Source organism: Phoxinus phoxinus, assembly GCF_949152265.1.
Source record: "Phoxinus phoxinus genome assembly, chromosome: 3".
NCBI lineage: Eukaryota > Metazoa > Chordata > Actinopteri > Cypriniformes > Leuciscidae > Phoxinus > Phoxinus phoxinus.
In genome coordinates this window covers 13,638,169-13,652,431 of record NC_136878.1, presented here as the reverse complement: position 1 = coordinate 13,652,431, position 14,263 = coordinate 13,638,169, and the positions used below count along the sequence as shown (strand labels likewise).

Genomic DNA, 14,263 nt, shown 5'->3' with positions numbered 1-14,263 from the left:
AACCAATAAAATAGTACAGCAAACAAGAGAGATGTACATGGAAATTTGTTTAAGTCAATGTAAATAAATAAATAACAGTTTTGAAGTACCGTGCAAAAAACCATAAGCAAGGCTGAATGGTTTCCCTTTGTCACATGGTTTTACACAAAAGAAAATTTGGATTTCTAAACATTTGTATTTACTCTGGAAAGCCAAAAGAATCAGACTCTAGGTGCAATAACGTGTGATTTTGACTAGATTTTATCTGAACTGGTCTGTAAAATTACTCTCATTCATGCCTAAAACAATACTGACTCCAAACAAAGGAAATAAAATATTTTTTATATGTGACAAGATGGTAGTTTGAATGTACTGAAAGGTCCAGGGCTGGTTTTCTAACATTTATCAGTCCAAAATTAACACTTCTGGGAAACCAGCCCATATTGAGTGAATAAGTTAATGTATTAAAAAAGAAAAAAAAATTAAATACTTGACTCTTAAAGGGTTAGTTCACCCAAAATTGAACATTCTGTCATTAATTACTCACCCTCATGTCGTTCCAAACCCGTAAGACCTTAAAAAAAAAAGTAAGATCTTTTTGATGAAATCTGAGCGATTTATGTCCCTCAATAGACAGCTACGCAGCTACCACTTGGGCCCTTCAAAAAGGTCATAAAGAGATCGTAAAACTAATCCATATCATATGAATTGAGCGGTTTAGTCAAAATATAAAGAATTTGAGTCTCTTCAGAAAATTTGGACTAAACCAAATCTCTTTATGAACTTTTTGAAGCGTCAAAGTGTCAGTTGTGTAGCTGTCAATGGAGGAACAGAAAGCTCTCAAATCTTCATTTGTGTTCTGACGATGAACAAAACTCTTACAGGTTTGGAACGACATGAGGGTGAGTAATAACATTTTTGGGTGAACTAACCCTTTAACTGCATCTGACATACATTTAATCTGCATGTATATATATGTATATATAACAACAAAATAAGCCTCTCTATAGGTCCAAAGGTTCCAGCAAAAAGCAGCTTTAGTTTAAAAACAGCATTAGTATATTACTATAATCTTTTATCTGTTGGTTAAGCAATACATCAGACTGTGAAGAAAGACACTTAGTGCTAAAATCCTCACATTCAGTTCTGATTCATCTCCCACAGAAACATTCAATCACTGTGCTCCATTTGTCAAATCCATGAGAGTGTCTGAATCATTCAGGATCTACACACCAAAAGGCAAATGTCATGAGGTGCATTTTTATGGAAGAAAAAAAGAAGGTTCCTGGACCTAGTGCATGTCACATGATTGGCCTGCAAGCTTCCCTGATTGGCCATGGAACCTTAAGGTTTTTTGGGGCATAAGGCTTTAAGTAAAGGAGTTCTGTGGGTCTCCATGTGGAAGGAGGGAGAATGTAGTGGTCATAGGGAACACCTGTGCTTTCCATCGATGGGAGGAAGACGGTCTTACGATCCCTCAGAGGTACGAGTGAGTGTGTTAGGTAACGCTGATGCAGTGTTCAGAGAGTGTGTTAGTTAATGCTGTTTGAGGCATTGGCTTCAGGGCTGTCCAGTTCTCTGTGGAATGTCTCATCGGGCTGAAGGTTTGTTCTGGAATATTCCTCGTACCATTCCTGCAGACAAAAAGAAACAACCACTTTACACAAACACACCATTGCCTATCTGGGAATTTCTGTTTTAAAAAAGGGGGGTCATTCTGAGCCAAACACATCACAGTATAGCGTAGCACCACAGACCATGATTTCATTTAAATAAATTTAGGTAGCTTTTTTTCTTTCTTTTGCAAAACCTTCCAAGTTTCCACTTGGGCATATCCTTCTATAAATAGCTATCTGATATATTACAGTTTCAGACTTTAAGATGATTAAAATTTACTGATCCAATAAGACAACCGTTTGGGAGTGCTTTAAACTTAAAACTTCCAATAAAAGGTTACAATTAATGTAAGAAATCTGGTTAACACATCACTTTTTATGACCACAACGCTACATTTATGCAAATTCAAAAGTGTGGATTTTCCATGTGTTTATATATGTGTAGTTTAAGTACCTGAATCTCCTCCTCGTACATCTTCATGCTGAGGTCACTCTTGGTACGTGACCTTCGACCCTGAAATACTAATGAGGAGTGCTGAGAGCAAAGACAAAAATAATCCATTAGAGTTTAATTAATCTAATGAAAAAACGCAATTCGATGCTCTGAACATAAACTGCCTGTACGTGTGTGCATGTACTCACCCCGCTTCGCTCCAGAGCCACACACATGCCCTGCAGTGAGCTTAGGTTGGTGACGCCCAGTGTGTGTTTATACAAGTCCAGAGTCTGTAGAGCTTCAGTCTGAGACACCTCTGTCTCAAATACAATCCCCTTTTCATCTATTACACACACACACACACACACACATACACTCAGTATTAGATCTCAGTGAAATAGGTCCCAGTCACTCATTGTCATTGGATGAACAGGACTCATTCAGAACCTTCTGGGTCGTCCAGCGGCTCTCTGTTCTTCCGACTGTAGTTCATCCTGAAGACGAATGCATCCAGTATGAAGGCCACGATTATCGTCATGACTACCTGCATCACATAATCACACAGACATTTACACTCAAAACATAATTTCCAGCAGTGTTTTTTTAGTATTATTTATATACTATAACAGGTTTTATTGATATTCATTCAATTATTTATATAAATTTTTATTTTATTTTAATTTTTAGATTTTTTTATTAGCTTTTGTGAAAAAATGTTTGTTTTTTTTAAGATGACTATTTTGGTTAATTTATTTTGATCCATTTTATTTTTAGTTCAGCTTTAGGTTTAAAAAAAAAATGTAGGTTTAAATTCTATTTTTTATTTTCGTTTAGCTTTTCTTCTATTTTATTTTATTTAATTTGAACTAAAAATATGAAGAAAAAAAAATTGTTATTTGAAATGTGTTAGGAATAATAACCCTGATTTACCGACATACACATTCCCTTACCATGGTGACAATGTAAAAGGTCATGAAATAAAGGCGAGTCCAGTGAGTAGTTTCTGATGTCAAACCTTCCTGTGAAAACAGGGATCAAAGGGTTCAATAACTACAAATGAGAGACAGATGCAGATGCATAGGATCCATAGGCTTCTGCTACAAACACACACTGCACAAACACTTAGAGATTTTAGCATTACTTCACTTTTAAAACAACACTTTCAAACAATGTAATGTTGGTAGATACACAACAATCTGACATTTAATTCCAATAAACAGCAGGTGTTTTTGTGCATTTACACTCACCATTGTGATGTACCAGTTGTTCACCACTGTTAGCTCAAAAAGAGTGACTGAAACATGGCAGAGAAAAAAACTCACATGACACAAAGCTATTTACTGAAGTGAGAGGAGCATGTATTTGTGAGTGTTGCACATACCAAAGCTGCTTAGGATGTTATTGAAGTTATTGAGATAGTAATATCCCTCTTCCAGCACGGTTCGGTTGCCAATGGTCACATTTATCTGGCGATACGAGTCAGCAACTGTGCTATTCCTTTGAGAGACAGAGAACATACCATTAAACACACCACAATTCAATGAGGATCAGTTTGTAGCTTGGCATCTACTGATCACGTTGTATTTTCATAAACATTCTTTAAAATGTCTTCTTTTGTGTTGCACACACCACACTTGAAATGACACGAGGGTGAGTAAATGATTTAATTTCGAGGTGAACTATTCTTTCATTATGTAACAGGACAGCAGTAGTAGATCATCTTACATTTATAAACTGTATAATATCAAGGTGATGTTCAGGCGGTTTTGATTTTTGCAAAAGAAATACATTTATGATTATTAAAGGGACTTACTTGCAGCAGTTCGGATAAACAACCCCAGCAAAAAACTCCATTCCAACGATGGCAAAAGAATAATAGAAGATAATCAGAGTCAGACCTAGACTACAGAGACAGAGAGTGTGTTATGAGAGAAGATCCTTCATGTGTGAGTAATGAGCTGAAATGGATTATTATTTCTGTACCTGGCCATACGCGGGAACAGTTCAAACATTGTGTCCAGAACATTCCGATAGCGCTGTTTAATTTTAAACAACCTTGACACGAAATAAGAAGAAAAAAAACAATGAAACTGTTAAAAAAAGGAAAATATCTGTTTCTATCTTTATCAGCTATGACTTATGAAAATATAAATGATAAAAAAGATATTTAATGATTCACACAAAATGACTGAGTTAAAGACACATCTTAAAAAGGTTTTGGCATTTTTCTAAACTGATTGGTTTTGAATATAATGCACAAATTACATTACCAGGATAACAATTTGAGTGAAAGTTGAAAGAATATAAAACATTTCAAGCTGAAAAACTTTTTGTTTATTGAGAGGTTTGAATTAGGTTTTTGATTTTGAATTTCGAGTTTTCAATTCAGTCTCACACTTCTGGGAAAACGAAAATCAAATTATAACTACAACTATATGCAAACCAAAAGACGTCAAAACACAAAAATAAGTACACACACCGGAGGAGCTGAAGAGGTCTCAACACCACAATGAAGTAGAACGGCTCCATGTCAAAGGCCAGAGCAATCAATCCCAGAAACGCAAAAACTGTTACTGAGAAATCAAATCTGGAAATAGAAGCACACATCCAGCAATGAGGCAGTTTGCATGTGTGTGTGTGTTAGTGCTTATATGAATGTACGTGTGTGTACCTACAGGTTCCATCCTGAGCTGAAATATGTCATTGGACCAAGGCCTGTGATCTTCAACAAGACCTCAATTCCATAAACTTCATTCCAGACACATCAGCAGGGCATAGAAAAAAAATGTTAATGGTACGCATATTCATTAATACATTTACATTTGGATTTACTAATGATTTCATTTAAAGCAATTTCCACTTACTTGTGAGGAAAATAATGTAACTCAAGGGGACAACGTGAGTCCATGAGACACCATCTGTGAGGAGAGAAAAGAGATCCCTGAGAGTCAAATTCAATTGGGTTCACAGAGAAAACAGTTTTCCTCTATTTACAAGCGTTTCTGAATGGTGAATTCATAGAATTATCTAGAACTGCAACACAGCTGCACTGCATCTCCTACGGTTACATAACGTTATTCGAGCAGATCTTACCATTTACCATGTTTGTCTCCACTAGGATCCAGATGCCATTAATTGCTACTACCAGATCTGTTACAGGTCAATAATGAAAAAGAGACAGTATTATTAGAAATAGTGGAATGAATATAGTGCAAGTGCAAGACACTACTACAATTAAAAAGTTTGGTGTCTGTAAGATAAAAAATAATTAAATAAAAAACTAAATTTAATAGTTTTATTAAGCAAGGATGCATTAAATTTATCACAAGTTAGAGTAAAGACATTTACATTGTTACAAAAAAAATCTATTTCAAATAAATCCTGTTTATCATCATATTAGAATAAAAATACAGCATTGCCATCAAAGGAATAAATTATATTTAAAATCACAATATATAAATATTTCACAATACTGTTTTACTGTATCTTTGGTCAAATAAATGCAGCCTTGGTGAGCATAAGAGACCCCAAACTTTTGAACGGTACAGTATATAATAATATAAGAGGTACTAGGAGAATATCAGACAAATGTGAATTTTTAAAATACAAATTTTTCTATTAACCCAGAAGCTAATGGGTTTCAAGGAGTATTCTGATCCGGTATTGCATGTTAATATCTAAAGGGGTAGAACGTACAACAAAGAAATATAACTTACACATTGCATATTGAAAAGCTTTGGATTTCACAAGTAAATTCATTCCTGTTAAAAAAAAGAATAATGATCATAAAAAGTATTATGGAAGAAAAATATTTGATGCCAACTAATCATAAATGTACCTGGTCATTCTAAGCAGATCATTAAAGTGTAAAATACTGTAACTAATACAAATTGAATTAAAATGACAAGGAAGCCTTAAATACCTTTGAAAATGAGGAATGCAGTGCGAGGAAGATCATCAAACCAGTACTCCCCACTCCGTCGAGCCTGCAACACACACACACACACACACACACACACACACACACACACCAGATGTTCTGGCTCAAGAGGGTTTAACATACACGCTGGGAGTATAATCATCATGTGACGGTGTGTGAAATCTGACCTTCCATTTGAGTCCAATCACTTCATAAAACTTATAAAAGTCCTGGAGACTAAAACACAAGCACAAATACACCTTAAAAACTCATCATCTCTTAAAAAAAATCTAAAGAATGTGAGCGTATGCACTTGTGAGCGTGTGTGTGTGTGTACCTCAGCATGGTTGCGTCTGAATAGTTGAGGGCTTTGAAGGTGAGAAAACGATCCCGTGCAGTCATTCGTGGACGATAGAATCGCATCAGTCCATCAAACTGCTTCAAAGACACTCCATCTGGCCTCTAAATAAAATACACACATGCAGATTTATCACGTTCACTTTCATTCACAAAGTTTCAAGGCTTCAGTCCTGAAAGTTATCTGTCTAAATCTCACCTGCCGACTAAGCAGCAGCTGGAAGGCATGCTCCATGGCAGATCGCTTGTGTAAAAGCAGAGATTTGAATTTCATCTTCTCGACTCCATTAAAGGTGTCAAAAACTACTGCCAGGAGCTGAGAGGAAAAAAGAATAGCAAAGTCAAGGTAAAGGCTAGTTCACACTGCCCCAAAAGACCATTTCCAAAAATTAATACATTGTAGCAAACAGATCTGATGTTGTTCAATACTGACCAGATTCATGATGAAGTAGAGCTCGATGGACAGATACACAATGAAGAAAATGCATGACCAACGATTCTTTGAATATGCTGGCATCATCACATCTGGAAAACTAGCGAAGAAAAAAGATGGAAAAACTTGTAAATCTACTAAAGACTCTGAGGTCTTTATAGATGGATAGTTTACTATGAATCATTTAGCAAACAAAGACTAATACTACATTTTTAACAGTGACAGTCTGACTGTAGCAACCTGGGGTTAAGTAAGTTGCTCAAGGGCATAATGATAACAGAGGATCTGAGAAATTCTCTAGTTTAAAAAAAACTCCAGGGGTTTGAACTGATAACATTTGTATTACTAGCTCAGTTACAGGAAGGCATGAAACAACCCCACTGAGACTCAGAGTCATGTTATCTTAGCCAGGATGTGTGCCCCACAGTGAGGATACATACTTACTTTGCAGTGGTCAGAAGGACGAACAAACTCACAATGCTGTTCTCAAGTGTGCTAAAATACTGTAGAGAGAAAGAGAAGTCTCACTGAGTTTGTATGTGTGTGTGAGAGATAGAGAGAAAGAGAAGTCTCTCACTGAGTTTGTATGTATGCGTGTGTGAGAGATAGAGAAACATGTGGAACACACAGGTGAGTGTGTGACTGTGATGCACTAACTCAGCTGGGTTGCCTGAGAACAAGCAAAATCCCAGGATGGCAAAGATGACCATGAAGAAAAGCAACAGCAGAAGAATATCAATGAAGGGAGGAAGAGACTGAAATATCTGCCTCAGGTTTCTGAGGGAGGACAGAAACAGAGATAGAGCGTCAGAATATCACTACAATGTATCCAGTCAAGGACATGCTATACAGTCATTTCCCCAGTGGATTTTAGGCTAAATCGGTGTAACGCACAACCTCAAGCAGCGTATTGCTTTTATAAGATCTCAGAAACAGCAACAGAATATAAAAACACCAATGTTTTATTATTACTAGTAGTAAACTTTTAATTTAATAATAATAATTTAGAAATTATTAAAAAATATAATAATAATAATATGCCTGCGAACGGCTCCACAGTAACGGCAGTCCACCAAAAAGATCGGTCGCAGGGCTCTCGTCACACGCAAGTGAGATGTCTTCCGGACCAAGACCACAATCGCCTCGATGAATTGAAGAAACAGGACACACGTCTGAAAAGCACACAAATCAAGAGAGGATAACAGGATTCTTGAGCTGAACTTCTGTGAATATGAATCTATGATGCATCCCGATACAAAGAGAGGAAACCAGAAACCATTTTAAATTAACTTAGTCTATTACAAAATCCACACACCTTCACCATGGTCCTTTTATGCTGTATAAAGGTGTGAAAGCCAAGCCATCGGAGCTTCATACCCAACTCAAATGCCACCAACGCCAATGCCAATAACTCCAGTGTGGCGTGAATCTGACAGGAACAAAAATACACACTTTAAGTGTTTGTGTACAAGTACGAAAGTCTTATTCAACGAAATCCACAAGCATACAAAAAAAAATTACATAGGCATAAGCCCTGTCTGGACGGTAATTGTTTCTGATGGGGACGTAAGGTATGTTAAACATTTACAGAGACTAGTCTGTGATTTTATTGCCGTCCGAAACCAGAATGTCTGTTTTTCTTCCAAAACCCGCGTAAAAATCCCTGGCCGAATTAACTGCTTTTTTAAAATGACATCCATCATTTTGAGAGATAAAATACATTACAAAAAAACAATCCAACTATAGCACGTCTATTTTCCTATTTTTAAACATATTTAAATAACCAAATAATAAATAATAACCAAATAATAAATAGGATATTACTATTATTAAAATAAATATGAATTTATTCTTATTCCAAGCATATGACATTTTATTTACAGCAGTAAATCATACGACCATGTGAGCTGGTCCATTGGTTCATTGAATAGGGGGAAAAAAAGAAATCGCCATCCAATGCATGAGTTTTATCATTGAGATGCCATGCAAATCTATTTTTAGAGAATCAATGAAAAACAAATCCTGTCCCGGTATGGCTTTACACACATACACTACCTTTCAAAGGTTTGGGGTCGGTACTCAGTAAGATTTTTTTATGTTTTTCCAAAGAAGTGTCTTATGCTCACCAAGGCTGCATTTATTTGAAATAAAAAGAGGCAAAAGCATAATATTGTGAAATATTATTACAATTTATTATTATTTTAACTTAAAATGCCTGTTTCCTGCTTTAATATATGTCAAAATGTAATTTCTGTATTCCTGCAAGGGCAAAGCTGATTTTTCAGCAGTTATTACTCCAGTCTGCTGATTTGGTAGTCAAGAAACATTTCTTATTAGTATCAGTTTTGAAAACGGTTGTGCTGTTTAATATTTTAGTAGAAAATGAAAAACTTTTTTTTTTTTTTTTTCTACATTTTGAAACATTTGTAGAAGTCTTTACTGTCCCTTCTGATCAATTGAATGCATCCTTGCTGAATAACGAATTAATTTCATCTTACCGACCCCAAACTTTTAAATGGTAGTGTATGCACACAGTGCAAGTAGAAGTACATACATAGACGTCAAGCGGAGGAAGGGGACGGCAGGGGCCTCTGAGAGGGACAGTAGCATGAGTAACACCGCAGTCAGCAGCTCCATCACATAGAAAAGGTGGTTGTGAGCAAACAGGTAGGCGCTGAGCGCGTGGGCACTTCGCGGATGAGTGAAAAACTTGTCATTATTCTCTCCCTCCTGAGGACAAACAGACAAATGGGAAAGGGAGAATTATTATTAGCCCTGAGTGTGTGTTTGTGATCATCTGCGTCTATTTAGGTGCTTCATTGGGAGTTCAAAAGATGACCTGCAGGTATATTGCTGCTTCCTGGTAGTTTCATTTCCCAACTCTGCCGCAAAGAATTCTGGGCTCTGGGGTCTGGTGCTCCTGGGGTCGGTATGACAACATTATTCACAACATCATAATTTCCTGCCCCATCTGTGTAGAGAAAGAAAAAAATATAAAGTAAAAATGATTTCTCAATGTAAAATAAGCATTACCTTCTAGGAAGGTAGAGGAGGTTTTGAGCCAGTTGATCAACACATTGCAATAGCATACCGACAGATGGAAACTGCTGGCAGAAGGAGGATGTTTGGACTGGCCTATCATGTGTTAGTCCAGTCATGTTGTCAACCGTACTACTGATTTCCATAGCAGCCCCTGTGATCGGCCCCACGTCCCAGTAGTCAGACAGAGAGCATGTCACTGGTCAAGCAGTTTTAGCACTGCAAGGGTTAATTATAAACAATGGACTCGAACATACGAGTTTCATTGTGCCAGCTGCTGCGACCAACGGTCCGAAAGCAGAACAGAATCCTGCGGTTATGCTCACGATTCCTCCAAAGACGTCACGGTTTCCAGGAAAACTCCAGTCAAATCAGGCCAAACGCTACTTTAAAACTCTAAACATCTCTCTCTGCACCTTCATACAATAAATTGATTGTAACGTTTGTTGAGAAAGACAAAAAACAATTGCTAATAATGTGTTTCTATGCTAAAAAAAAATAACTAACTAAATGACACAAAAATGTCTCTTTCGCTGGCAAAAACATAAGAAATATCCACAAATGAGGATCCAACAAAGTTTTGCTTATATTGATTAGACAATTTTACAGAAGAGTTAAGAATTAGATTAATGTTGCTACTTGCTTTCAATAACATCAACAAGATTTAGACATTCAAAGACAATCAAATACTGAAAAAAATCAAATGTGAATAAAATGTGAACAAATGCACTTCAGAGCTGCTTCCCAAAACACTGACTGGACTGTTGACTCCCAAATAGCTCCATATTCCAAAAGGATTCCACTCTGCACTTTTCCCCTCTCTTTCAGAGGATATGTGGGAAGGAAGCGCTGTAGATGGTTCAGAGATCACAGTGTAACCCAGCAGTTGAACAGATAGTCCAGTGGATTTTCTTAAGCATCAGTCCCAAACACAGTGAGAATGTCCTTCGCAATCTTGGAGTTGCTTTGTCTGACACTAGTCCCTTTTCCAGCCATCCCCATCAGCTCGGTTTCAGTCTCGGTCATAGCCTCCTCTCTTCCGTGTCATCTTCTGTTTCCAGTGTTATATCCTCTATATACAGTGTCCATTTCAGTCCTTTTTTTCTCCAAGCGTACTGCTGAACAAATCTACCAAGCTGAGAGCCTCATTTGACTCAGAGGGAAGTAAAAAGTTTCAATTCATTTTTTCGATTTATACCATTGCTTCTCTGTAAGCCATGAATGTAACATTATTCCACTAACATTATTCCACTAACACCCTTTTAAACGATCTGTCAGGCCACAGCCTGGTAAATGAATGCCTTACCGATTAAATCACAAACAGTAAGAGCTTTTAGTTTGACCAAACACAAGCTGATTGAATGAGTTACTGCAGATCAGTTCATTGTAAACAGCTCTTATTGAGTACGCACATGACAACAACAGTGTGGGTTTTGCTCTGTGTCTGTCTGATCAATAAGTTCCTGGCAGAGCAAGAGCGAACAAGAGAGACAGCACTGATAGCAGTTTTCTTTTCAGTTCCAGATTTCCTTCAAACACAAAGAAACAAAGCGGAACTAATGATCAGAAATGTAAAATATCCAAACAATCTTCTCCACAATGACAAACATTTTTCAGCTTGAGGCAGAATGAGGAAGTGAAGGCATCTGATATTCACGTCAGCTTCTTTCCTGAAATCAAGAGACAGCTGTCCAGCAACCAAAAAGACAGTCTGTGTCCTTACGTTGTTTTTTTCTTAATGAAGAATTTTCTTGGCTAACTAAAGGAACATGTCGAATCCCAAAAAGAGCGCTACAATTTCCATTCAGGTCCTCTAAATATTCACGCGTCCAGCTCTCATCACTACCACACAGTTTTGGACAGTGTGTGTGTGTGTGTGCTGGATGGGTGTGGAGAGGGGGCCACAAACACTGTTGTATTTGCCATAGGCTGACACAGCATTTTAACTCCTCTGTGTGTGTGTGTGTGTGTGTGTGTGTGTGTGTGTGTGTGTGTGTGTGTGTGTGTGTGTGTGTGTGTGTGTGTGTGTGTGTGTGTGTCTGTGTGTGTGTGTGTGTGTGTGTGTGTGTGTGTGTGTGTGTGTGTGTGTGTGTGTGTGTGTGAAAAAAGCTGGTATGCTGCTGCATTGGACACTTGTTTGTAAATCATGATCGTTCGGTTTGGGAATACTTCACTCTTAAAGTGAAAGTACTTCACAGTGTCCTTCACCAAAAAAATGACCGAACAGAAATAGTCTATTGTTAATTGATTCACATGATGTTTGTTATTGTTTTCACCAAAATGCAATACCACACAATAGCACTAGAGCGCAGCATCTCACCAGTGATTTATAAACCACTTACACCAAAAGTCTCTCAATCTATAAATGACTCTTACTACAGTTCTGAACACAGCACGTATGCCAAATTTACACTGCGAAGGTGTCACAGATGTGCTTCTGAAGTGGCATTTAGGTGTCTTTACATAGACTTTTTAATGCTGCTCAGAAGCAGCATAAATGCATTTACAAAGCAATTTCAAATTATGCAGCATTATGTCTGGTCTTTACAAAGAATTGGGCAGGTACAGAGCATATTTAACTCTGCTGTGTAAAGTAGCCTTTTAATTACATTATTTTCCTTCCTTTCCTTACACTGCAAAGTGCAAATGTGTGACAGAAGTGGCCTAAGTCTAAGGTTTAATGCTGCTCGAAGGTGGCATAAAGGCCTTTACACCAAAATTACAACTTTGATTCTAGGGGCTGAGAGGAGGCATAATTTAGTCTGGCTTTTATGTCAAATTGCTTCTTCAGACTGAATTTTGAGCAGGCAGTAGCCTTAACTCAGCTGTCTAAAGACACCTTAAGAACAACATAACCCAAATAGAACTATAAGCAATCTGTAGCCTATCCAATGGCGAATCTGTTTTTTAGAGTGAAAAATTCCACAAGTTACACAGTTATGTTATATTCAACAAAACTGGCTTCCGGTGTATGGCCGGCCTGTCGTCAAGCCAACTTGATTTACTTAATAATAATAAAAAATTGTGTGTGTTTTGATGAATACATACTACTGATGTCTGTATATCTGAATGTAGCAGATCATTTGTTTACTTTTTTTATTTATTTTTTACAAAAAACAAGTTGCGGGTGCAATTATTATTTTCACATGAACATCAAATATATGTTGTGTGATGACATCATGATTAAGTCTAGCACTCTCAAGCCCCTCTATAACAAGATCCACCACTGATGACAGCTGGCACACACTGATGAAATTAAATTCAACATTAGAAAAGCTTTTATTTTCTATGGGGGGGCAGCCATGCTTTAGCTCTACTAAAACCGTAAATTGTGCCTATGCAGAAGGCCTACAAATCATCTCCAAGCGCATTAGCAAAGACAATAATGCAGTCAACAATGACGAAAAGGTTTGACTGCCGGGCCCTCTAGAGTCAGTGTTTGGAACTAACACTATAAATGCCCATCTTTGCTATCCACTGTCACATGCATCCTGTCTATGGTCACATGATGGAAGTCTGGGGTTTAAAGATCAGCAGGTTTTATGTAAAGCAGCTGGGCCTGTAGTATCTCAGCGAAGTCTAATAATCAACATTTCTGTAAGAGTATCACTGCTAATCACTGGTAATTAACTGACACCCAACAGCAGAAGTCCCTGGAGTCTGTAGACAATTCAGAGAATTTTATAAATGGTGTTTATAGGGCTATTGTTCTATTGACTTCACTAGTTGTTAACAGTGAAATATCAAAGCGATTGATGTTGTCGTTATAATATCACGCTTAAAATACTTCTCTTTATAGCCTTGAAAATAGGCAGCTACTTCGCTCGCCAGGATTTATATTTACATTATTTTCACATTTCATTATTTTTACATTTATATTAACAAAAAAGTGTCAAACTCCCAGTATATGACAGCTCAGACTAAGGAGAGAGAGCCCAGTGACAGAACTCATGAAGAATGCTGCACCCAAAACCGGTGACAGATCTTTACAAGAGGGCTGAAAGCCGGTTAAAGATCTGTACGCAGTCCTGCTGTACGTTAACTTACCACCAGCAAAGCTCAGGTAAATACAGGTGACCGAACAATACTGCACAAGAAGCGTCAGCTGAATGAGGTGTAGTAAGGACACATATACTTACTCTCGTCTTCCTCCAGCAGCCCGCTGGTCGCATCGTCCCAGGTCAGAATCAGCGGCACATCGTCGTCCCCGTCCGCCATCCCGCAGAACGGCGAGAGGACCGCAGGTTTTAGGGAACACGGACTCTCTATGTTCAATAAACTAACCTCACTTCTGCAGAGAAACTTGGGCTCCACGACACGAGTTACAGAAACTGCTTTATTATCCCCAATCACCAAACTGAGCGCGTTTATGCTAAAAATCAGTTTTAATTTAACTTTAACAGACGTCTAAGTTAAACAAATCAGAATTAAAAACTAACAGAGCCTGTCTGTTTACGTCATTATCGTCGGCTGTTTTAAAATAC

The 14,263-nt window shown here is 37.5% G+C and overlaps 1 protein-coding gene across 1 annotated transcript; it reads right to left on the bottom strand.

The window, feature by feature from the left end:
• Positions 1-13,997, bottom strand: tpcn1 (two pore segment channel 1; the record flags this gene model as incomplete). Its single annotated transcript, XM_079606796.1, is given in 27 exon segments — positions 1-1,613; positions 2,050-2,130; positions 2,238-2,374; positions 2,479-2,575; positions 2,982-3,050; positions 3,279-3,325; positions 3,413-3,528; positions 3,845-3,934; positions 4,015-4,086; positions 4,511-4,618; positions 4,707-4,779; positions 4,896-4,949; positions 5,125-5,181; positions 5,748-5,792; positions 5,954-6,017; positions 6,139-6,187; positions 6,288-6,412; positions 6,507-6,623; positions 6,741-6,840; positions 7,185-7,243; positions 7,394-7,517; positions 7,782-7,912; positions 8,056-8,169; positions 9,291-9,470; positions 9,580-9,609; positions 9,611-9,711; positions 13,919-13,997. Coding segments are annotated over 27 exon segments (2,421 nt in total). The 3' UTR covers positions 1-1,511.
• Positions 13,998-14,263: the final 266 nt, after the last annotated feature.